The sequence below is a fragment of the Perca flavescens genome, chromosome 11 (assembly GCF_004354835.1).
Source record: "Perca flavescens isolate YP-PL-M2 chromosome 11, PFLA_1.0, whole genome shotgun sequence".
Classification (NCBI taxonomy): Eukaryota; Metazoa; Chordata; class Actinopteri; order Perciformes; family Percidae; genus Perca; species Perca flavescens.
This window is the reverse complement of record NC_041341.1, coordinates 2477008-2499623: the sequence shown is the minus strand read 5'-3', so window position 1 is coordinate 2499623 and position 22616 is coordinate 2477008. Positions and strand designations below refer to the sequence as shown.

Here is a 22616-nt window from a genome sequence, read left to right as displayed (position 1 = left end):
TTATGAAAATAGCTGGCCACGTGGAAACGTAGCATTGGCTATGTGATTGTTTTGCCAAACACAATGGGAGACCTTTGAAGGCATGTACCTGGCATGGTAACAATTCAGGGGCCATTTGGCCACAATACATTTTATTGTTTATTTGTTTATACATTTTGTGTGTGTATAATATGTATTTTAGTCAAAATAAAGATTTAATTCATTCATTTATATATACTTCCAGTTTTCTGTCACTAGGAAGCGACATGGACTAAATAGTCTCTGTTTGTGTGTCCAGTGTCATGTTAAACTGCATGAAAAACTGTTTTCACTTATTTCCACTGATTGTTGGTCACGTCTACACTGGGCTTGATTGACAGCTCCCTCACTCTTCTGTAAGTTTTGGGGTCGGCACATCTCACACCTTTATTGTTTTAATTGGTAGTTAGTTTAGCTCTTTTGCTTTTCACCATGAGCACAGTTTACAGTTTAAGTCAGAGCCAGAGCAACGTAGAGCTAAAATAGGCCTAAAATGGAGTTACCTGGAGATAATATAACACTATATAAGACTAACATAGAGCTAAGCAGACTTTAACAAAAGTTAATGTTGAGGTGATGTAGTCCTAGTATAAAGCTAACAGTGCTAAAAGATACACTGAGGAGCGTCCTTTAAACATTTATGTAAAATAAATAAGTGAAAACGGCAAAAAATGTTTATCTGTGGGCAGCTCTGAACCTAGAACTAAATTGTTTTATGCATTGCAAAGTGCATGAAATAAGGCCTATAGGGCTCAGTCGAGATATAAAAACAATTTATGTTACGTGTGTCCACCAGAGAGCAGTGACAAGTTATTTTTACATTGTTCAATTTCCTGCAAAGTGTGCATCTTGATCACAATCTTTTACCACATTAAAGCTTGTTTGTTGAACAGCTGCCTGAAACACAGATACTGAACCAGACAGTAAACATGCAACAAAAGCTCTGTAGAGCTGCAGAGTTGGTGGCTATTATCTGCCAGTGACTTTATTTATCCAGTAATTAATAAAAACAGTGTGCTCCCTCTCTGCAGATGTTTGGACAGAAGTGGCAAACTGCTCACGTCTGGTCTCATGAGAGTGAGGTTAGATTTTTTTTTCTTCAGGAAATGGAGTGGTTGCAGCAGTTGTAGTGTCTGAGACGGCTGGTTTGAAATAACCACGTGATGAATCATACTTCCTCTAACAGTCGGGCCTCAACTCTGTGCCTCTTCTTTTTTGATCAGTGACACACAGATATGGCGGATACAAGGTAAGAACGCATTAAATCATCTGTCAGGTTTGTCATGATTTTTGACTTTTGGTTTTGTCATCTTTGTGTTGTTGTCCACATGCATGTTTCTCCTACTTTTATCACTACTGGCTAAAAACCTTGGTTAGTTGGATTTACTCACCCGTAGGCCTAAAGTCTTGATTGATTTATGAGGGATGAAATACAAACAGCGTGAACTTTTCTTGATAGCTGATTGTTTGCACTTGTGTGTTTTTCAGACAAATGTCATAACGCAAAGCTTAACCCACGTCCTCCAGATAGATAACAACTTAAAAGTTCACATTGTTCACACAATGTGAGGAGGTGATGATAATGTCTGAAGTTCCAGCTTCCGTATGGAGGGTTTCAGTATTTCCTGTTACTGCAGCTGTAGTTGTCATTGCGTTAGCTCAGCAGGGTTTAAGAGATGTGATGACAGCAGCTGCACTGTTGTAAACTGTCTTATCTCACAGTAAGTTAGTAAAAATGTATTAACCCACAGAACTGAAGCACAGCTCCATTACATTTACTTATTATTTCCAATATATTTCTTGTATTGTCTGTATGTGTGCTGTCCTTGTAACTTGCTGCTGTAACACTTTGGGATCAATAAAGTCTATCTATCTATCTATCTATCTATCTATCTATCTATCTATCTATCTATCTATCTATCTGTGGCATAAACTCACACTGCAGGTTCAGGAGATAGAGGTAAGCTTTTGGAACTGAATTAGGTTACATACCATTTGGTGTCTGGTAGATATTATAAAACAGAAGCAACATTCTCCATTAGATGATGAAACTGATAAAAAAGCATCAGTGGATGCATTGGGAGAAGAGGAGAGTTGCTGTCATTAATTAAGACTTTTTTCAAACTTTAAAATCTGTTAACAGGATAAGACCCAAAGCAGCCAAAGCAAACAGGATTTGTCCCATGATATTGTTACAAGTATAGGCAGACAGGCAGGGTCAGGTAACGGTTCCGGTGGTTCAGTAGCAACGGCACGGAACAACATGGCAACTTTGATGAATTGGTAATAAATATGTATGTGAGCTGAGATGCAGACAGAAAACTGCAGAGCAGAGGAAAGTGGAGATGGGTGATGCAGTTAGGTGATGTGGAAAGGAGGGGAAGTCCGAGGGCATCTGTCACTCTGAATTAATACTAAACCGACATTTACCAACAGACACCACACACACTTTAACAAACTCATGATACTCATTCCATGCCTGGAAAGGGCCTTGAGTCAAACTGCAGGACCTGTCCTCAAACAAATCTGTAAAATGTATTCCCACACAGAGAAAATGGGGCCTTTGGGGCCCTGATGGTCTGGGGCCCTACCGACCCTCAACATAAACCACACTTTATTATTTGGGAGCTCACGTCTTTTGTGACTTGTAGTCTCTTATTAGCTGAGGTTTTCCTTGTTGTTGACTGACAGCAGAAGAAATGTTGCGTAACAACAGTGAAGCAATCACAGCTGCAAACAGGAACCCAAACAGGAAAATGTCCTCAGGCTTCTCTGGATCTGACTTCAACTGAATGTTCACCCACAGAACAAAATTAAAACTAATAAAAGAACAAACATTTTGTCAGTAAGTGATCTTTTGAGTGATTTTTTTCATCAGTTAATTTGGTTCCTGCAGGTTGTTTTCTGAGCAACAGAAATACACATTTGAAGTCAGTTTAGTGGGATAGGGATAAATGTTTTCATATTAATGTTTAGAGCACACTTTTCAAAACCAATTGTGCAAAAACTTCTGAAGTATGAAAATTTAACTTTACTTTACATCTCTCCACCAACACATATGTATATAACATTTCTCCACCGACGTATATGAGAGCTGAGTAGGCGGTAGCTGTGGATATTTAAATCTACAGACTTTCTAAACATGCACCTCTGTCTGACTGGCTGTGTGTCTGTGTGTCTGTGTCTCTGTGTGTCTGTCTGTCTGTCTCTGTCTCTGTGTGTCTGTCTGTCTGTCTCTGTCTGTGTGTCTGTCTGTCTGTCTCTTTCTGTTTCTCTGTCTTTCTGTGTTTCTGTGCGTCTGTCTGTCTGTCTCTGTCTATGTGTGTATGTCTGTCTGTCTGCCTGTCTCTGTAAGTCTGTCTCTTTCTGTTTCTCTGTCTGTCGGTGTTTCTGTGCATCTGTCTGTCTGTCTGTCTGTCTCTGTCTATGTGTGTCTGTCTGTCTCTGTCTGTCTGTCTGTCTGTCTGTCTGACTGTGTGTCTGTCTGCCTGTCTCTGTAAGTCAGTGTCTGTCTGTCTGTCTGTCTGACTGTGTGTCTGTCTGCCTGTCTCTGTAAGTCAGTGTCTGTCTGTCTGTCTGTCTGACTGTGTGTCTGTCTGCCTGTCTCTGTAAGTCTGTCTGTCTGTGTTTCTGTTTCTCTGTCTCTGTCTGTCTGTCTGTGTGTCTGCTGGTCTATCTGTCTGTGGTTGTGGAGCTACAGCATATAAAGGGAAAGTGTAATTAGTCACCAATGACCAGCTGTGTCATGAACTCACCTGACACTGTGCTTATGATCTCTCCCTGCAGCTGGGTCCAAACCATGGCCACCTCCTCAGCTCCACATTGACTTGTTTGCATTTGTTCGTCCACAGAATCACGAACCTCCAGAGTTCTGGGAAGCAGCCGCCGTTGATCTTGCCTCCGCAGCGCAGCGCAGCGCTGCAGGGAGCCGTGCAGATGCGAATTAAGAGTTCCCAGAGCAGCGGAGAGCGCCTCAGTCAGTCCAAGTCCATGGTGCTGCAGGAGTCCGACCTCCCTCCGAAGCCTGTAAGTGCACCTAATACTCTTCATCCTAGTGGTGCAGTTCAGTCTGAAACCGGTTCTTTCTGTCCGTAGATATCTCGGCACCGCAGGAATCAGTCTCAGCACAATGTCCTCGCCGCAGGTGGAGCTGCCTTTTCTGAACCACTGGTGAGTCCCAAAGACTTTATGCAAATCCAGTTCACACATTATTCTACTTGTTCCCCATAAAAATCAACTTTTTTCAAACGATTTTCAGGAAGAAAAAAAGAAAATCGATTTAAAAAAAGAAATTGGATAAAGTTTTGTTTTTGTTTTTATGGAACTGCTAACAGTTTGTGTATCACAATCTCTTAGGCAGCTGCACATCCCCTCCCACATTTAATATAAACTCCCGCCTCCAAAAACAACTGTCTTCTACTCTTTATCAAAAGAATTGTGGTTTTTTTTTGTTTGTTTTTTAAACTTTCATATCACACAAAAACATCCGGACACCAACATCATTAGAAAATCACAAAAATATTGTGCAGCTAAGTCAAAGTGGTTGTCATCAAAGTTGAGGAAACCGAATAGTTAAAACCACCTAATGCAATGTTTATTGTGTGTGTGTGTGTGTGTGTGTGTGTCCAGATGGAACTGAAAGGAGAACACCTTAATGTGGCTAAAATCTCTGAGAGTGGGAAGAAGCAAAGGAAGAACTGGACTGTGATGTGGAGCGTACTGACCTCAGAAAAGCTGCTGATCTATAAGGACAGACAACAAGAAACTAGTCTGGTATTAAAATACTGTATCTAATTTATTTCTAAAGCATCTACTTCATCTTGTGGTTATCTCTACTTCATGTCTTTTTGGTCTGGTGAAATGGAGCAGAGAACTCATTCTGCTGTTTAGTGTCACACTGAGCATCGAGGGAATAAAACAAAGAGTTGTCTGAGAAAGTCAGTCAGCAGATAGTAGCCAAATCTCACAATGACAATCTCAAGACTACAAATCTCCAGAGACATTAAAGACAAAATTAGAGCTTTGTGGTACATTTTATAAACTCTGTTTACAGGCAAAACATGAAGCTTTGAAAATTCAAAAGTGCTATTCAAAAATAGCACTGAAGCAACAGTGAAACATGGAGAAGATTGAGTGATGTTTTGGGGATGGTTGGCTGCCTCCTCTGGGTGCCTGGAGTCTGTGGGTTGCATCATGACATCATCGGGAGATTACTAATGTGTCACAAAGCTTCTACGCCAGCAGGACATGTTCAAAATAAACATTAAAAAGCAATGTTAACAGTAAATGGCCAACACTGAGTCCAGATGTAACTCCCATTTAACCGTGTGTAGAGATCTGAAAAGAGCAGCTGGTTATCAGCTGGAGCACTTTGAGAAAGATGAAACACAAACTGAGTCCAGAGGTAGAGGAACCTCACTGAAGCCTATTGGAAGCACTTGACAGCAGTTATTGTATCATTTTGTCTGTTTGTGTTTTTAGCTGTGTTTTTTGTTTTGTTTTCACTTCCACAACCTATTATTGATTGTTCAGGATAAATAAAAAATCCAATCCAATTGTATATTTGACCTCTGACCCATGTGTTTAGAAACCAGGCAGTAAGCCAGATGTAGTTCAGCTGTGTGGAGCGGTTATCGAGTGGACGACGGAGAAGTCCAGCAGGAAAAACGTCTTCCAGGTAACTAAGGCCGGTGACACGCTGCAGGCGTGGCGTCTTTACCCACCAGAAAGGTGTCTGACGCGGCGCTGCTGCTGCTAGCCTGGTCTGGACACATGGATGGTTCCCATTGATAAAATGAAATACCATGTTAAACATAAATCTATACTGATTTGATTACAGCAAAGACAACGTCAGCAGTATTGACGGCAAAATAGACTACAGAATATTTCCTTCTGTATTAACAGGTGCAATATTAAAAAAAATCGATTAAAAAACATTACATTCATATAAGCCTATCTGCATTTATATCAAACCCTAGAGGCTTTCAAACATCAACATGTCATTTATTAATATGTATTTGTGTCTAAATGACATGTAAACATATTTTCCTATTCTATTTTGCCTGGAAACGCTTCCAACACGCCCCACCTGAGACGCGCGTCTCACGCCGGCAGTGTATAAGCTCTGAGCTGTTACCATGGGAGCCCAAATATAACCGGACACGCCACGCGGCTGAGACGCGCGTCTCACGCCGGCAGTGTGTAAGCTCTGAGCTGTTACCATGGGAGCCCAAATATAACCGGACACGCCACGCAGCTCACGCCGGCAGTGTGTAAGCTCTGAGCTGTTACCATGGGAGCCCAAATATAACCGGACACGCCACGCAGCTCACGCCGGCAGTGTATAAGCTCTGAGCTGTTACCATGGGAGCCCAAATATAACCGGACACGCCGCGCAGCTCACGCCGGCAGTGTATAAGCTCTGAGCTGTTACCATGGGAGCCCAAATATAACCGGACACGCCACGCGGCTGAGACACGCGTCTCACGCCGGCAGTGTATAAGCTCTGAGCTGTTACCATGGGAGCAACACGGACCTGTCGCTCGCATGGCGTGTCCGGTGTGTAAACCTGGGGACCTCACATGAACCTGGGCTCAGAGTGAAGGCTCATGGGATGCATTTATGTTATTGCACTGAAGCTGCTTTTTGTCTAAAACTTGGATGAGTCACATATTAAAGTGCTGAACTCACAGAATTTTTTTTTATTTTGGGCAAATTCAATTTAGAGATGTAAGTGACCAGAGAATGATTTTCTGACTGGAAGACACCAGGAGAAAGCAAATTATGACATTAAAGACTTACATTTTATTTCTGTTTATATTTTCATTAAAATTAAATATATATTTTATCCCATTACAAACCCTATTTCCCCTTGATGCCTGATTTAACTTATGATTTTCATCCGTTCCAGATCACAACGAATACAGGAAGTGAGTACCTCCTTCAGGCTGACAGTTACTCCATCGCCAGTAAATGGTACGACGCCATCAGAAAGACCGTTGACTCTTCAGTAAGAACTTGTTACCATTTAAACTGGCTATTCCTTTGAACATCAATCAATGTATTGTCTGTTTATGGAATAATCATTTACAAAATGTCCATACCAGTTTCTGAGAGTCCAAACTTAAAATGTTTAGTTTTGTCTGGAAACGTCTAAACCTCAAATATCTTCATTATGCTGTGATATAAAACTATATCTGAGACAATGGTGATTACTACCCCGATCTTCTTCAGATTATTAGTAAAATAAGAGTAACTCTTTGTCTTTTTAGACTAAACTTCCTCTACGGAGGTCCAACAGCACGGAGTACCTGCCCAGACACAGCTCCCTCCCTGGATACGGGTCCTCCTCACCCAGCACCAACAGACAGACAGTAGAGCAACCCGTAGATACCAACAACACAGGACGCCCATCAGTCAAAAATTCCTCACCCAAACCCATTATTACCATATATTAGTTATCTGACAGCTGTAGACAAACACAGAAGATTATTACCAGACTACAGACTCTGCAGAGCTTATAGAAGCTGTGTTGGTTCAAGGCTCTCCTAGGGTTGTTTTGGGTCACAGCAGGCAGCTATTCTCAGAAGAAAAACTCTGCCCTACCTGGTCAGCAGCAGACAGACAGACAGACAGACAGACAGACAGACAGTTGAGGCCAAAAAGTTCTATTTTGGTCTCATCATTTCCAGAGTGGGGATGGTGTTCTTTGAGTGTTCTTGAGTTGAGGCCAAAAAGTTCTATTTGGTCTTCTGACCACATCACCTTCTTCCAGTCTTCTGTCCAGGTGGTGAATGGCGACAGGGGGACCTTGCGTGAGCTGCAGGATTTCAATCCATGACAACCAACCATTTCTTTTGTAACTGTGGTCCCAGCTGCCTTCACCATCAGCTCCCTTGGAGACAGTAGATACCAACAACAGAAGATCTTAAGGAGGGATTTAATATTGGGTTTTTTTCTCTCAAATGTTATATAATTATATATATATATATATATATATATATATATTTGATGTAGATAATTGGTTCGGATTGGGGCTAAAGATATATATATATATATATATATATATAAATTCATATGATGTGATTTTCTGTTTTCTTTGGGATGTATGTTATGTATATATATATATATATATATATATATCAGCATATATATGTATATATATATATATATATATATATATATATATATATATATATATATATATATATGTATATATATGTATATATGTATATGTAATTATATAATTTGTCAGATGAACACAAACACTACTCTTAATGAATGATCACGTTGCTCCATAACTACTGGATGAGAACCGAGTCATTTCAGTTTGAATGTTTTTCGGCAGATATGTTCAGCAGCTCCAAGCTGAAGCACAGCACCTCGGACAGCGCCGATAAGAACGGCGTGAAGAACCGGCTGAAGAAGTTCATCACCAGACGGCCGTCCATGAAGACTCTGCAGGAGAAAGGCCTCATTAAAGGTTTCTGTTTGCTCTTGACACATCTAACATACTTGTTCCCTTAAATAGCTCTCATGTTGTTTCAGTTCTCCTCTTTCATGAAGTCTGACAGTATCATACTTATTATATTGTTTCTATCATGTTGCTGCAGCTCTTCTTTGAAGATCACTGATGTTTCCAGTCAGTTAAATCTTCAGTTTGATTATTTAATATGTCATATTCCATGTCTGCTGCATCATTTCACACTTTAATTTCATTAAAAATCCTCTTGGTAGATTTCCACTAGAATTTTTAAATAAATTTTTGGACAAATAGTTTAAGTGGCAGGTCACAAGGCTTTAAGTCATTAATGATTAGTCATCAAAACTTTTGTAACATTATTCATTACACCTGTTGTAACATTAACGATTTCGCCTTCAACCTTTTTGCAATATTATTTTTTTCATCATTTCTGTCTTAGATCGAGTTTTCGGCTGCCATCTGTTGACTCTCTGTGAGCGTGAAGGAACCACAGTGCCGAGGTTCGTTCAGATCTGTTTGGATGCTGTTGACAAGCGAGGTATGTTCACTAACAGAGGGCTGGGGGGGCATCTGCCACTGGTTTGGCAATAAGGAATTATAAGCTCTTTAAGATATAATGGTGCCTGACTATTTAAAGCTTTGGAGGTCAGGAGAAGCCAGTAAAGAGAAACTTTTCTTAGTTCTTGTTAGTACACAGGCTTCTGCATTTGAAGGGACTTATTGAAGCATTAGTAATGTTATTATAATGTTACCTTTTAATCTACTGATTGAAGTCAGTAAGTGTGTAGTTTCATATATTCTCCATCGACTGTGTGTTTGTGGTTTCAGGTCTAGACGTTGACGGGATCTACAGAGTCAGTGGAAATCTGGCCACAATCCAGAAACTTCGCTTCATCGTTGATCAGGGTCAGTTCAACAGAAACCTGTTCCAGTCCTGTCGTCTACAAATACGTTTACATTCTGCTCATTTACTACAGGAAATATGTTTGAATAGAAATATAACTTTATCAACATTTAACCAAAAGCCAAAAACTAAAAATGCCTTAGTACTAAACAGTATTCAGATTTATACTTTCTGCTTCATTTTCCTGCATTAAATGATATTACTGCCTCATATATACAACAACATATACAAAAGGAATGAAATAATTTTAAGCATGAACCTAAATGAATGAAAATAAGCAGTTTGACAGAATCATTTCAGTTTGTAAGGAACAATGATTATAATTCTGTGGTAAACATATGTGATGCTCTGATGAACTTCCTATGTGATGTTTTAACTCGTGTAATACCGATGCTTTCATTGTGGGTGCTAAGTAAGAATTAACGGTCAAAAGAGTACTACAGTAATTACTATAGTTTTCAGATTTTAATGTGAAAACAGAGCCTACAAATGTAAAATAATGTAATCTAAGCACTGCTCATTAGCTACATTTAGACAAAGAAACATGTTGCTTTCATCAGTGTACACAGATATAAAGGTTTTTAATAGATGTTATCATTATTAAATAATCCTGTGCCTGGTTCTGGTCTCCCCCTCAGAGGAGGACCTGGACCTGGACCACAGTCAGTGGGAAGATGTCCATGTCGTCACGGGAGCCCTCAAAATGTTTTTCCGTGAACTGCCAGAGCCGCTGTTTCCCTTCAGGTTCTTCCAGTCCTTTGTGGAGGCCGTCAGTGAGTCAAACCGGAGCAAAATAAAACGCCTCTATCCATCCCATCCTATCTGGGATTATGTTTACATTTAGTGGATATGTTTATTACAGATCTTCCTGAAATTTCCAAACAAAAACATATCAAGTATCAGACTTTTGCTTTTAGACTTTTGCTACAGATTAGTTATTTTTTTAGTTACTGTAATAATAACTTTTTCTCTGTTTTTTTCTGCACAGAGATTAAAGAATCCAAACACAAAATTCAGGCTGTGAAAAAACTGATCCAGGAACTGCCCAAACCGAACCATGACACCATGAAGCTACTCTTTAGCCACCTGCACAGGTACGCCTGCACACACCTTAAACTCTCCTGCACAGGTACGCCTGCACACACCTTAAACTCTCCTGCACAGGTACGCCTGCACACACCTTAAAAACTCTCCTGCACAGGTACGCCTGCACACACCTTAAACTCTCCTGCACAGGTACGCCTGCACACACCTTAAACTCTCCTGCACAGGTACGCCTGCACACACCTTAAACTCTCCTGCACAGGTACGCCTGCACACACCTTAAACTCTAAACTCTCCTGCACAGGTACGCCTGCACACACCTTAAACTCTCCTGCACAGGTACGCCTGCACACACCTTAAACTCTCCTGCACAGGTACGCCTGCACACACCTTAAACACACCTGAGGCCTGCCGCCTGGACTACGAAGCCGGATTTGGCGTTAACGAGTTAATTTACGGTTCAACCCAGGATTTTCTGTACCACGACGGTCGATTAGTTGTTACTGGGTTCAATCGCCATGGTAACTCATGCTGAACACCTAACCTGGTCGGGAGCAGGTTAGGTTGGAGATCAGAGGTCAACTGGTGTAAAAGGCCCCCCTACTGCTCAGTGTGCAGAGAGAGAGAGAGAGAGAGAGAGAGAGAGAGAGAGAGAGATGCGCTCATAAAAGTTAAAACATTTAGAGGCCGACAACCCCATTAACATTCCCTGATGGGTATTTTTTGAAATATATATATTTTAATGGGAGGGAATTGCATATCATATTTGTTGGCTTCTTGAGCCGTGTGTTGCCAATGCACACATCGGTTGAATTATGTTTTTATATATTTTATTTTCTCTCACGATTGCTTACCACTGGCAGGGTTGCAACTGAAATAATAGACTAAAGCAACAACAGTTTATGGAAAGGACAAGTGTAATTATGCTCAGATCTTGTGCCCGACTTATGAGGAAGTGATATTGATAAGAGTTGTGATTTACGCATCTACAGCGTCGGCTATTTATACATTTTTTTGCCAGCTTTCCTTCCTGTTTTAGGAAGCAGTGACTGTATTGCGTTTTCCCTGTAAAACCGTGTCTGTGTTCTTCAGATTTATGTAGAATTATGATTTGCTCTTGTTATTTAAAATATGCGGCTCTGGTAGATGTTTGCGATTGGTCGTGCTGTGCAAACACCGCCTCTTTTATGTGAACGCACGCCGCTGGATTGAGAAACCCTGAGTTGTCTGTCTGCCTGTCTGTAAACTCTATATATATATATATATATATATATATATATATGATAACTGAAAGAAATCCAGGGCATGTTGATCTGGATTCGTACTACAGGACTCTGCACAGGTACGCCTGCACACACCTCAAACACAACACAGTTATAAGAACTTATAGTCACTGGAAAACCTGCAGTATGGTCCTTTCAGTCACTTAAAGTATCAGCTGTTCATCATAGTGTTGCTGTTTTGATTCTCTGTGCCTCCTGTCCACACATTGGCCCTCGTTTATCAACCTAATGTAGAAACCAGCGCAGATATGAGCGCAGAAATCATCTTACAACAGGCTTCACGTGGGATTTATGAAACGTTGGTATCACACCAATCAGAGCGTAAGAATGGTCGTACATTGATAAATGCAGCGGCTGGAAACGATCGTAATTTAAATATCACGCCCGATATATTCTGGGTTTTGAGGCCTCGCCCCTACAATTTAAGACCTGGTGAGACGTAATCCGGCTGAGAAGCAGCACTTCTCAGAGGTGGAGATTGAAGCCCTGATATATCTCCGGTTCATTTGCACAAACGTGTTAAAGGCTGTAGAAAGAATGCGGGATGGAAAGAGATCACTGATGTGGTCAACAGTGTTGCCGTAGTAAATCGGACTCCAGCTGAAGTTTAGCCTATTTAATTTATACATCCTTGATGCATTTTCTATAATCCTAATAGTAATATACAGGCTTGTTGCAATCTCTTAGGCCTACATGGTGTACCTATAATTAAATAAACACACGGTAGCGGAGTTTATGCAGTGTTATTTTAATGTTTTTTTTCATGAGTCAGAACGAGACAACAGCTGAGGGAGAGCGCCACCACCTCGACCCTGCTCCTCAAATATTAATCACGTAGACATATTTAATTTTCTCTCTATGATCCTGGAGGTCCAGATAGAGCCTGACCCTGTTTTAATAGTTCTGGGTATATCTGAGGAGTTAGGGAAGCTAAGAGTAGCACAACAGCGTCTTCTGGCTTATGGTGTTATAATCGCTAAAAGACTTATCTTACTTTTTTGGAAAAAGAAAGAGTTGCCCTCCTTCAAGCACTGACAGAACTGAGCGACACTCTACACATGGAGAGAATTAGATTCATTCTGAAGGACAAGCTTATATATATATATATATATATATATATACACACACACACACAGTACAGGCCAAAAGTTTGGACACACCTTCTCATTCAATGCGTTCCTTTTTATTTTCATGACTATTTACATTGTAGATTCTCACTGAAGGCATCAAAACTATGAATGAACACATATGGAATTATGTACTTAACAAAAAAGTGTGAAATAACTGAAAACATGTCTTATATTTTAGATTCCTCAAAGTAGCCACCCTTTGCTCTGATTACTGCTTTGCACACTCTTGGCATTCTCTTGATGAGCTTCCAGAGGTAGTCCCCTGAAATGGTTTTCCAACAGTCTTGAAGGAGTTCCCAGAGATGTTAGCACTTGTTGGCCCTTTTGTCTTCACTCTGAGGTCCAGCTCACCCCAAACCATCTCGATTGGGTTCAGGTCCAGTGACTGTGGAGGCCAGGTCATCTGGCGCAGCACTCCATCACTCTCCTTCTTGGTCAAATAGCCCTTACACAGCCTGGAGGTGTGTTTGGGGTCATTGTTCTGTTGAAAAATAAATGATGGTCCAACTAAACCCAAACCGGATGGGATGGCATGTTGCTGCAGGATGCTGTGGTAGCCATGCTGGTTCAGTATGTCTTCAATTTGGAATAAATCTCCAACAGGGTCACCAGCAAAGCCCCCCCACACCATCACACCTCCTCCTCCGTGCTTCACGGTGGGAACCAGGCATGAAAGCCCCCACACCATCACACCTCCTCCTCCATCCTTCACGGTGGGAACCAGGCATGAAAGCCCCCCCACACCATCACACCTCCTCCTCCATCCTTCACGGTGGGAACCAGGCATGAAAGCCCCCACACCATCACACCTCCTCCTCCATGCTTCACGGTGGGAACCAGGCATGAAAGCCCCCCACACCATCACACTTCCTCCTCCATGCTTCACGGTGGGAACCAGGCATGAAAGCCCCCCACACCATCACACCTCCTCCTCCGTGCTTCACGGGAACCAGGCATGAAAGCCCCCCACACCATCACACCTCCTCCTCCGTGCTTCACGGTGGGAACCAGGCATGAAAGCCCCCCCACACCATCACACCTCCTCCTCCATGCTTCACGGTGGGAACCAGGCATGAAAGCCCCCACACCATCACACCTCCTCCTCCGTGCTTCACGGTGGGAACCAGGCATGAAAGCCCCCCACACCATCACACCTCCTCCTCCATGCTTCACGGTGGGAACCAGGCATGAAAGCCCCCACACCATCACACCTCCTCCTCCATGCTTCACGGTGGGAACCAGGCATGAAAGCCCCCCACACCATCACACCTCCTCCTCCGTGCTTCACGGTGGGAACCAGGCATGAAAGCCCCCCCACACCATCACACCTCCTCCTCCATGCTTCACGGTGGGAACCAGGCATGGAGAATCCATCCGTTCACCTTTTCTGCGTCGCACAAAGACACAGCGGTTGGAACCAAAGATCTCAAATGTGGACTCATCAGACCACAGCACAGATCTCCACTGGTCTAATGTCCATTCCTTGTGTTTCTTGGCCCAAACAAATCTCTTCTGCTTGTTGCCTCTCCTTAGCAGTGGTTTCCTAGCAGCTACTTGACCATGAAGGCCTGATTCAGTCTCCTCTTAACAGTTGTTCTAGAGATGTGTCTGCTGCTAGAACTCTGTGTGGCATTCATCTGGTCTCTAATCTGAGCTGCTGTTAACTTGTGATTTCTGAGGCTGGTGACTCGGATGAACTTATCCTCAGCAGCAGAGGTGACTCTTGGTCTTCCTTTCCTGGGGCGGTCCTCATGTGAGTCAGTTTCGTTGTAGCGCTTGATGGTTTTTGCGACTGCACTTGGGGACACATTCAAAGTTTTCCGGACTGACTGACCTTCATTTGTTAAAGTAATGATGGCCACTCATTTCTCTTTACTTAGCTGATTGGTTCTTGCCATAATATGAATTCTAACAGTTGTCCAATAGGGCTGTCGGCTGTGTATCAAACTGACTTCTGCACAACACAAATGATGGTCCCAACCCCATTAACAAGGGAACAGATTCCACTAATGAACCCTGACAAGGCACACCTGTGAAGGTAAAACCATTTCAGGTGACTACCTCATGAAGCTCATTGAGAGAACACCAAGGGTTTGCAGAGTTATCAAAAAAAGCAAAGGGTGGCTACTTTGAAGAATCTAAAATATAAGACATGTTTTCAGTTATTTCACACTTTTTTGTTAAGTACATAATTCCATATGTGTTCATTCATAGTTTTGATGCCTTCAGTGAGAATCTACAATGTAAATAGTCATGAAAATAAATAAACACATTGAATGAGAAGGTGTGTCCAAACTTTTGGCCTGTACTGTATACTGTGTATAATTTGTATAATGTCTGTCACTGTTTCTGTTACTATTTGTATAATGTCTGTTGCTGTTTTTTGTTATTATCATTCTTAAAGAAACATTAAAATGCCATTCAAACTTCATTGTTGAATGAAAATGTTTCACAATAAACATATTTGAAACAAATATGAATCACGTAGATTTTAAATGTTACATTATAAAGTTAATTGGTGGAGTTTAAAGTGTTGTTAGGGTTAGTATTTGTATATAAAATCTTTTATAATTTATGTTGGGGTGTTCACAATGAATAAAAGTTCTCTTTGATACACATCTTATTTGGAGGAGACTGGCGATGGCGTCCGTTGTGCAGTTAGCCTAAACGCTGTATGTTTTCTTGTTCCCTTGAGTTTTTGGTGCTTCTGTTGTTTTTCAGAGTCCTGGGTTTCTCCAGGAAAAACCTGATGTCCACTCAGGGAATCGGCATCGTGTTTGGTCCAACGCTGATGTGGCCCGAGCTGGACACGGGGAACATGGCAGTCAACATGGTCTACCAGAACCAGATTGTGGAGTTCATCCTCATCGAGAGCCAAGAAATCTTCAACCTGGACAGGAAGTGAAGCGTCCTGAGGTGGACCTGATCACCTGACAGACTCACATTTGCAAATCCAAGCTATGAATAACTGAATCCCTTCAGCGCCTGGTTTTGGCTGGACTGTAAAAAATAAACGACCAGTTTCTGAACAGAATTTATTTTGAAGAACATATTTTTTTAATTTACATCAATACAAAATACATTATTGAATTTAAATGCCAGTGACTTTTACCTCACAGAATGGATTAAACAATGTTTGGTTTGAAGATTTCTTTTGTTTGAGATCCAGAAATATACACAAACCCAAATATATGGAATAATATTTCAATATTCATCAGGTACAACGCAGCAGACATTTTGTCTGTCTGTCTGCTCTGCTCGCCATGCCTCAGTAGCAGTACAGCCTACAGACCACCAGGTGGCGGTAGCAACCAGGGATTTTAACCAGGACACTGCTGGGCTGCACAGACATTTACATAGACTGTACATGCACACCAGCCAGGTTTTATGTAACTAACTAACTAACTAACTAACTAACTAACTAACTACTGTGTCTATTGTCTGTCATTCTGATGTGACATCATGTTTGGGGACTTCTGTTCAAGTTTCAGGCAACAACTTTTCACATCTTCATCCTCCCATGATTCCTCCTGTTCTCTAGAGGTGTTACAGCTGGTTGTTACTGGTCAGCACTCTCCTCTCTACTTTCAGTCTCCATGGTGCAGCTACGCCTCTCGCCTACACCACATGGGCTTCCTCGCCGCTGTGAGATGCTCAGTCAGACTTAGTGTGTTTAGTAGCGATTGTAATATATAACTATCTAATAAGCTGGAGACAAAACCTTTTCTACTACACATACATCGTAAACCATGAAATATAAAAACAACACATTGAAATTGGTTGAGAAATGTAAATATTACAGTGTTTTTTAACCAGAAAGACAGCAGCTCCCCTGTTTTACCTGTTTATAGGCCGGTCCCATGGGCCCACTCAGTGCTAGCCCTACTGCTTCCTGCTGGTCTGCAGGCTGTGGATCTACTGAAGAGTGGAACAAACACATCCCCACACACATTTGCAGATTAAAAATATAATCTAAAAAAAATATCTTAGTGTGTACAGATATACACTGTTGTCTCTGTTAGGACCTGTAAAGTATTTCAGGAATCATACACTTTTATAGTTAAATGTTTGTTTTACTATTTAAAGCCACAAAAGAGACTGGACATAAGACATGATTCAAATAAATTAAGTTTATTACAAAACAATGACAGACCTGTAACCCTTTCCTTAGCACTATCCTTTATTATTTTTATAAATATACACCAAAATATCCGTAACTAATTCATAAACTTCACTTGTGCTAAATATCAGTTTCACTCGTGACTGATTTCTGTAGCAGTAGGTTTATAAAACTCATTTTGTTTTGTATTTATCATTTGGTATCACTGCTCAATCTTATCATTCTGGCACTTGACAATGTTAATGTTTTTATTCATAAAGTCCAATTAAACAATCACAAATCTGCCTCAAGGGGCTTTACAATCTAAACATCTGTCCTCAGACCCTTGATTCAGATCATGTCAAATGCTAACACTTCATTCTGATCCCCAATTTCACAGCCGCTCCTAACCTCTGCTTACAACCATGAGTTCAGGACACAGGCAACATACTGCATGATACACAACAACTGACCACACTTTAACAGAACATAAAGTCCATAGACAGATGGACACTGTGGGTCTGAAGACGCTGTGCTTCTCAGAAACATGTCCATGATGCTATTAGATGATTTAGTTTAATAGAACATAAAGTCCATAGACAGATGGACACTGTGGGTCTGAAGACGCTGTGCTTCTCAGAAACATGTCCATGATGCTATTAGATGATTTAGTTTAATAGAACATAAAGTCCATAGACAGATGGACACTGTGGGTCTAAAGACGCTGTGCTTCTCAGAAACATGTCCATGATGCTATTAGATGATTTAGTTTAATAGAACATAAAGTCCATAGACAGATGGACACTGTGGGTCTGAAGACGCTGTGCTTCTCAGAAACATGTCCATGATGCTATTAGATGATTTAGTTTAATAGAACATAAAGTCCATAGACAGATGGACACTGTGGGTCTAAAGACGCTGTGCTTCTCAGAAACATGTCCATGATGCTATTAGATGATTTAGTTTAATAGAACATAAAGTCCATAGACAGATGGACACTGTGGGTCTGAAGACGCTGTGCTTCTCAGAAACATGTCCATGATGCTATTAGATGATTTAGTTTAATAGAACATAAAGTCCATAGACAGATGGACACTGTGGGTCTGAAGACTGCTTCTGTGTTGATGATGCTTTCAGATAAATCCAGTTACAGCAGCAGCAGTTCAACACTGATTTACAATGCAGAAATATTACACAGATAGAAACAATGACCTTTGTCTCAACAAAATAAAAATCCATAAATCTATAAAAAACAGCTCTGTAATAACTTTGAATTATTAAAAAAAACACAATATCAAGGTGACAAAACATTGAGTCCAGGAAAATAAAACCACCATGAAATGTTAAGAGTAAAATACTTAATATCATTATAAAAGTTTAAAACAAATCATGATATAGGGAAACTTAAATCAACTACAGTATTAATTGTATTTAAAGATATAAATATGGCTTAAACAATAAAAATATCATACATGACTTATTTTAAAATATTAGAGTCCCTACGTCTAAATGTTGTAAGAATAGTAAATGGTGTTATAATTATAATAATATTAAAAAGTGTTACCTCTTTATTCTTAATGTGACTTTTTATTGTAACAAATACAACTATATCTTGTCATAAAACCTTTGTGAAATTTCAATTTTTGTTCTGTATCAATGTTTTACTGTTTAATTCACAGATTTTAAATGTTCCTAAAAGTGAAAACAAAGTAGTACATTAATATGACTTCTTCATGATATTTCTTTTTATTCTATCATTCCTAACTGTTCATGTATTTATTTTCCTTTATCATTTATCAGTCTAAAGTGTTTAAGACATTTCACAATAAAACTGATGTAAACATTCAAGCACAGACAATTTGATTCCAACAATTCATAAACTAACTGTGTTTCATACATGAATCACTCTGTACAGCTGATACATAAATACTGTGCAGGAAATACTACAGTAATACTAAATATTGAATAGAGTTACTTAGGTGAGCATAAACGTCAGATTTTATCCTGAAAAGAGACTATACAAAACAAATGTCCAAATTATAACTTTTTATTGAGAAATAGGTCAAGACTTTCACTTTTTAATACTGGATTGTTATTTATTAGTACATATTAGCTATTACATCTTAAATATAACTGGAAATTGAGTCACATATTTAGGCTCAAAATTAAGTTAAAGTCAACTATATTCAGCACATTAAAGGTTAGTCAGCCAGAAAGATGATTGTGCCATAATAGTGGCCTAAAAAGCTGAAATGTTGACTCAATATTTTATAATTTCCCTGCAGAACATTAATTTCTATCACTTCAAACTTTTAGAACTCCTTTGATCATTTTGCAACGTCTGTTAACCCAAGATCAGAAAGACAACATTACCCTACATTAATGTCAAACATTCAGATAGAAACTCTGAATTAACTTAGTAAACTTGTTATATAACAGATGAAACTGCATTAATGCGCTCAGACAAACCGACTGGGAGCACCAGAGCTGACGACAGAGTCAGAGGAGGACAGAAAGCACTTGTTGGCAGTTAAGGTGGAATGGCTGTTAAGGTGAAACGGCTATTAATGTGGAAAGGCTGTTAAGGTGGAATGGCTGTTAAGGTGAAACGGCTGTTAAGGTGGAATGGTTGTTAAGGTGGAATGTTTGTCAAGGTGGAATGGTTGTTAAGATGGAAAGTTGTGGAAACATGGAGTCTGGTTCCAGTAAAGGCAGAGTGGTGAGAGCAGGAGAGTTCAGAAATTCAAAGATCCACAGAAAAGGAAAATGATCTGGAGTTGTCTGCAACCTGTGAAGAAAGGAAGAGATAAACCTTTATTTATATAGACTGATGTTAACCAAACGGATCACCAAACTGTTTATTCAGGGTTTCAACATTACATACTAACATATAATCGCATCAGGAAGCTTCCAAACCTTAAAGTGATGGTTTGGAGTAATTCACCCTAGGGTCCTTTGCACCATGACCTCGAGCCAAACCCCCAGAAGCTTTTTCACCTGGGTCTAACATTGGGCGAGTTAGCGTAGAGTAGTGTTAGCCGCAGGGGCTTATGGACCCACATTTGTATCTCGTAAGTTACCCCACTAATAATGCCCGAAATGATACCAAAGGTCTACAGTAGTACAAATAGGTTATGTACTCATAAAACGATGGATTGGAAAGTTTGTAAGTACACCAGAAGTTTATGAACACTTGCCTGCTGGCTTCTGCTCTCTGCTGCTACCTGCAGTTAGACGAGTGCTTAGGGCCGTCTACAAATTACTACACCGAAAAGAGATGCAACAAAAATATTTATTCATTTAATGATTAAATAAGGTAATGTCTCCAAACTTACCTCAGTTATTACTTGTCTCCTGCTAGTTATACTACAGCACTTACTTTAAAAAAAAAGTTAAATTAATAAATATTTTTGTTGCATCTCTTTTCGGTTTTGTAATTTGTAGACGGCCCCTAAGCACTCGTCTAACTGCAACAACAACAACAACAGAGAGCAGAAGCCAGCAGGCAAGTGTTATTTACATAAACTTCTGGTGTACTTACAAACTTTCCAATCCATCGTTTTATGAGTACATAACCTATTTGTACTAGTGTAGACCTTTGGTATCATTTCGGGCATTATTAGTGGGGTCATTTAAGAGATATAAACGTGGGTCCATTAGCCCCTGCGCTAAGCTATTCAGCGGCTAACGCTACGCTACGCTAACTCTCTCAATGTTCGACCCAGGTGAAAAAAGCTTTTGGGGGGGTGTTTGGCTTGAGGTCATGGTGCAAAGGACCCTAGGGTGAATTACTCCCAACCATCAAGGACGGGACAAGGGGGCCAAAAGTATTTTTTATTGTACTTTTTGTTTTAAAGTTTCACCAGATTAAAATAAATAGGTAACATTTATATTAAAAGGTATAATTTTTCAAATTTTCATGAAATCATCTAATTTTAATTCTATTTATGGCTCCATGGAACTGAGGCCTGAACTATGAAACAGAGTCTGACGTTAGCGATGTAACTTGAGGTTTGACCCTTGGTTGTCCGTGTTATGGTGATGGTTCACGTCTTCCCGAGATGGTTAGAGGGGAGGGCAGCGAGATATATTTTGCGTTCATGTGTTGTGGGACCCATGGGAAAAAACAAGTTTTAGAGTTTTGAAAATGCACGTGAACGCCTGCTGAAGTTGGAACAACAAGATTTTGGTGTTGACTTGCTGACATCATCAACCAGATGGTTTATTAAAGCTAAGAAACTTTTAATTAATGCATATTAAACTGTGCTCTTTACTCTGCTGTTTCATGTGAACTAGCAAAACCTGGTTGGTTACCGAGTTGATAACCACGGCGTGTGATCGCTTAGCGTGACTGCGGTGTTAGCATTAGTGAAGCCAGATGACGAGAAGATATCCTGGGTATGTTGAACTGACTTGGTAGGACAGGCCTCTGTTGTGGTTGATGTTGTGTCACTGCTGCTGTTGTTGTTGTTGTTGAGTTTGTTGTGACTCACCTGTAGCTTACTTGCTTTGGCTCTGATGGGGTTGTTGTTGTTGTTGAGTTTGCTGCAGTTGTTGAGGTGGTTTCTGTCGGGGGGAGTGATGGCGTGGACTGGACGCCAACCCCCCTCCTCGGACAGCCGGTCTGATGGACGGAGAGGAGGACGGGTGCTGATGATGCTGATGTCCGGCTCTGATTGGCTTGGCTACATGGAGACAGGTAAGTCAGCTGTCAGTGTTGGCTTCTCCAAACATTATTCGATTCATCTGACACATCAAACTGCTGGTGGCTTCTCCTCAGAGGATCACATCAACTCATCTGGAACCAGCACCACCATCAGGACACAAACTAAAATCCTTAAAGGTCCCCAGAGGATAGACCCTTTACATTGTTATTCCTGATCTTTCCTCTAGCGCCACCCTCAGGTTAGATCTGACTCATCAGTATGTTTAGTTAAACATTTCCTCACCTATCTGAGCAGAGTGTCCTCTCCTGGAGACATTCTTGGAGCGTACAGCCTCTTTGATGCGGTCCACTTCCTGTTGGTAGCGTTTGCGGTCCCTCATGGCCGACTCCTTGGCGTCTCTCAAGGCGGCTTCCAGAGCTTTCACTCGCTCCGCTGTGGCCCGCAGACGCTTCTCCAGCTTAGGCAGCTCACAGCGAAGGTCAGCGTTATCCCGCACCAGCTGATGAACACACCGAGTTATTACACTGAGACTTTTAGGTCTTGTTCTCAGACAAAAGCAAAGCCTAACTGTACTTCAAATGTTAACAAACTAAACTACAAAATGTTCTCCTCTCATCCATACATAGTCATGAATCTTTAAGAGTACTTCTTTTCCTTTATGAATGAAGTGGATGTGAGTTGAAGCAGCTGCACTGTAAATGTTTGACCGATCAGCGACGGTTATGCCTGAGAACCCCACCCCAAAGGTTTGTGTACTTTTAGAAAGTACTACCCTCCATCAGGGGCTGTTGGGGGTAAGAAATTCCTGAAAAGAACTAAATGTAGACCCTTGTCCCTCCAGCGAAACGCAGCGAGATCCTCAGAAGGTTCCTAGTTCTGGGAAACGCTCCTGTGTTCGACAGGAAGCTCATGGTGGGCAGGTCTGACTGAACAGGTGTGAATGTTTCCGGTGGTGTTTTCACTGACCTGTTTGTGGACCTTGCTGAGCT

At 40.8% G+C, this 22616-nt stretch overlaps 2 protein-coding genes across 2 annotated transcripts in view; one reads left to right on the top strand and one right to left on the bottom strand.

The window, feature by feature from the left end:
- Positions 1–304: 304 nt before the first annotated feature.
- Positions 305–16053, top strand: arhgap15 (Rho GTPase activating protein 15). The gene is made up of 14 exons (XM_028592113.1): positions 305–374; positions 1122–1267; positions 3870–4044; positions 4114–4188; positions 4648–4791; positions 5606–5695; positions 6929–7027; positions 7290–7403; positions 8347–8500; positions 8940–9038; positions 9329–9406; positions 10043–10177; positions 10393–10498; positions 15583–16053. The coding sequence occupies exons 2-14, from the start codon at positions 1254–1256 to the stop codon at positions 15764–15766; spliced, it is 1467 nt and encodes a 488-aa protein (XP_028447914.1). The 5' UTR covers positions 305–374; positions 1122–1253; the 3' UTR covers positions 15767–16053.
- A 2957-nt stretch (positions 16054–19010) lies between these two features.
- The window catches only part of LOC114564169 (kinesin heavy chain), a 29612-nt gene continuing 26006 nt past the window's right edge, over positions 19011–22616 (bottom strand). The window contains exons 23-26 of the mRNA XM_028591383.1: positions 22594–22616; positions 21910–22126; positions 21454–21645; positions 19011–19748 (exon numbers count right to left, since the gene is read on the bottom strand). The exon at positions 22594–22616 is cut by the window's right edge and continues 82 nt beyond it. Of these exons, the coding sequence (XP_028447184.1) occupies positions 21461–21645; positions 21910–22126; positions 22594–22616 (425 nt within the window). The 3' untranslated portion in view covers positions 19011–19748; positions 21454–21460. The remainder of the gene's footprint in view (positions 19749–21453; positions 21646–21909; positions 22127–22593) is intronic.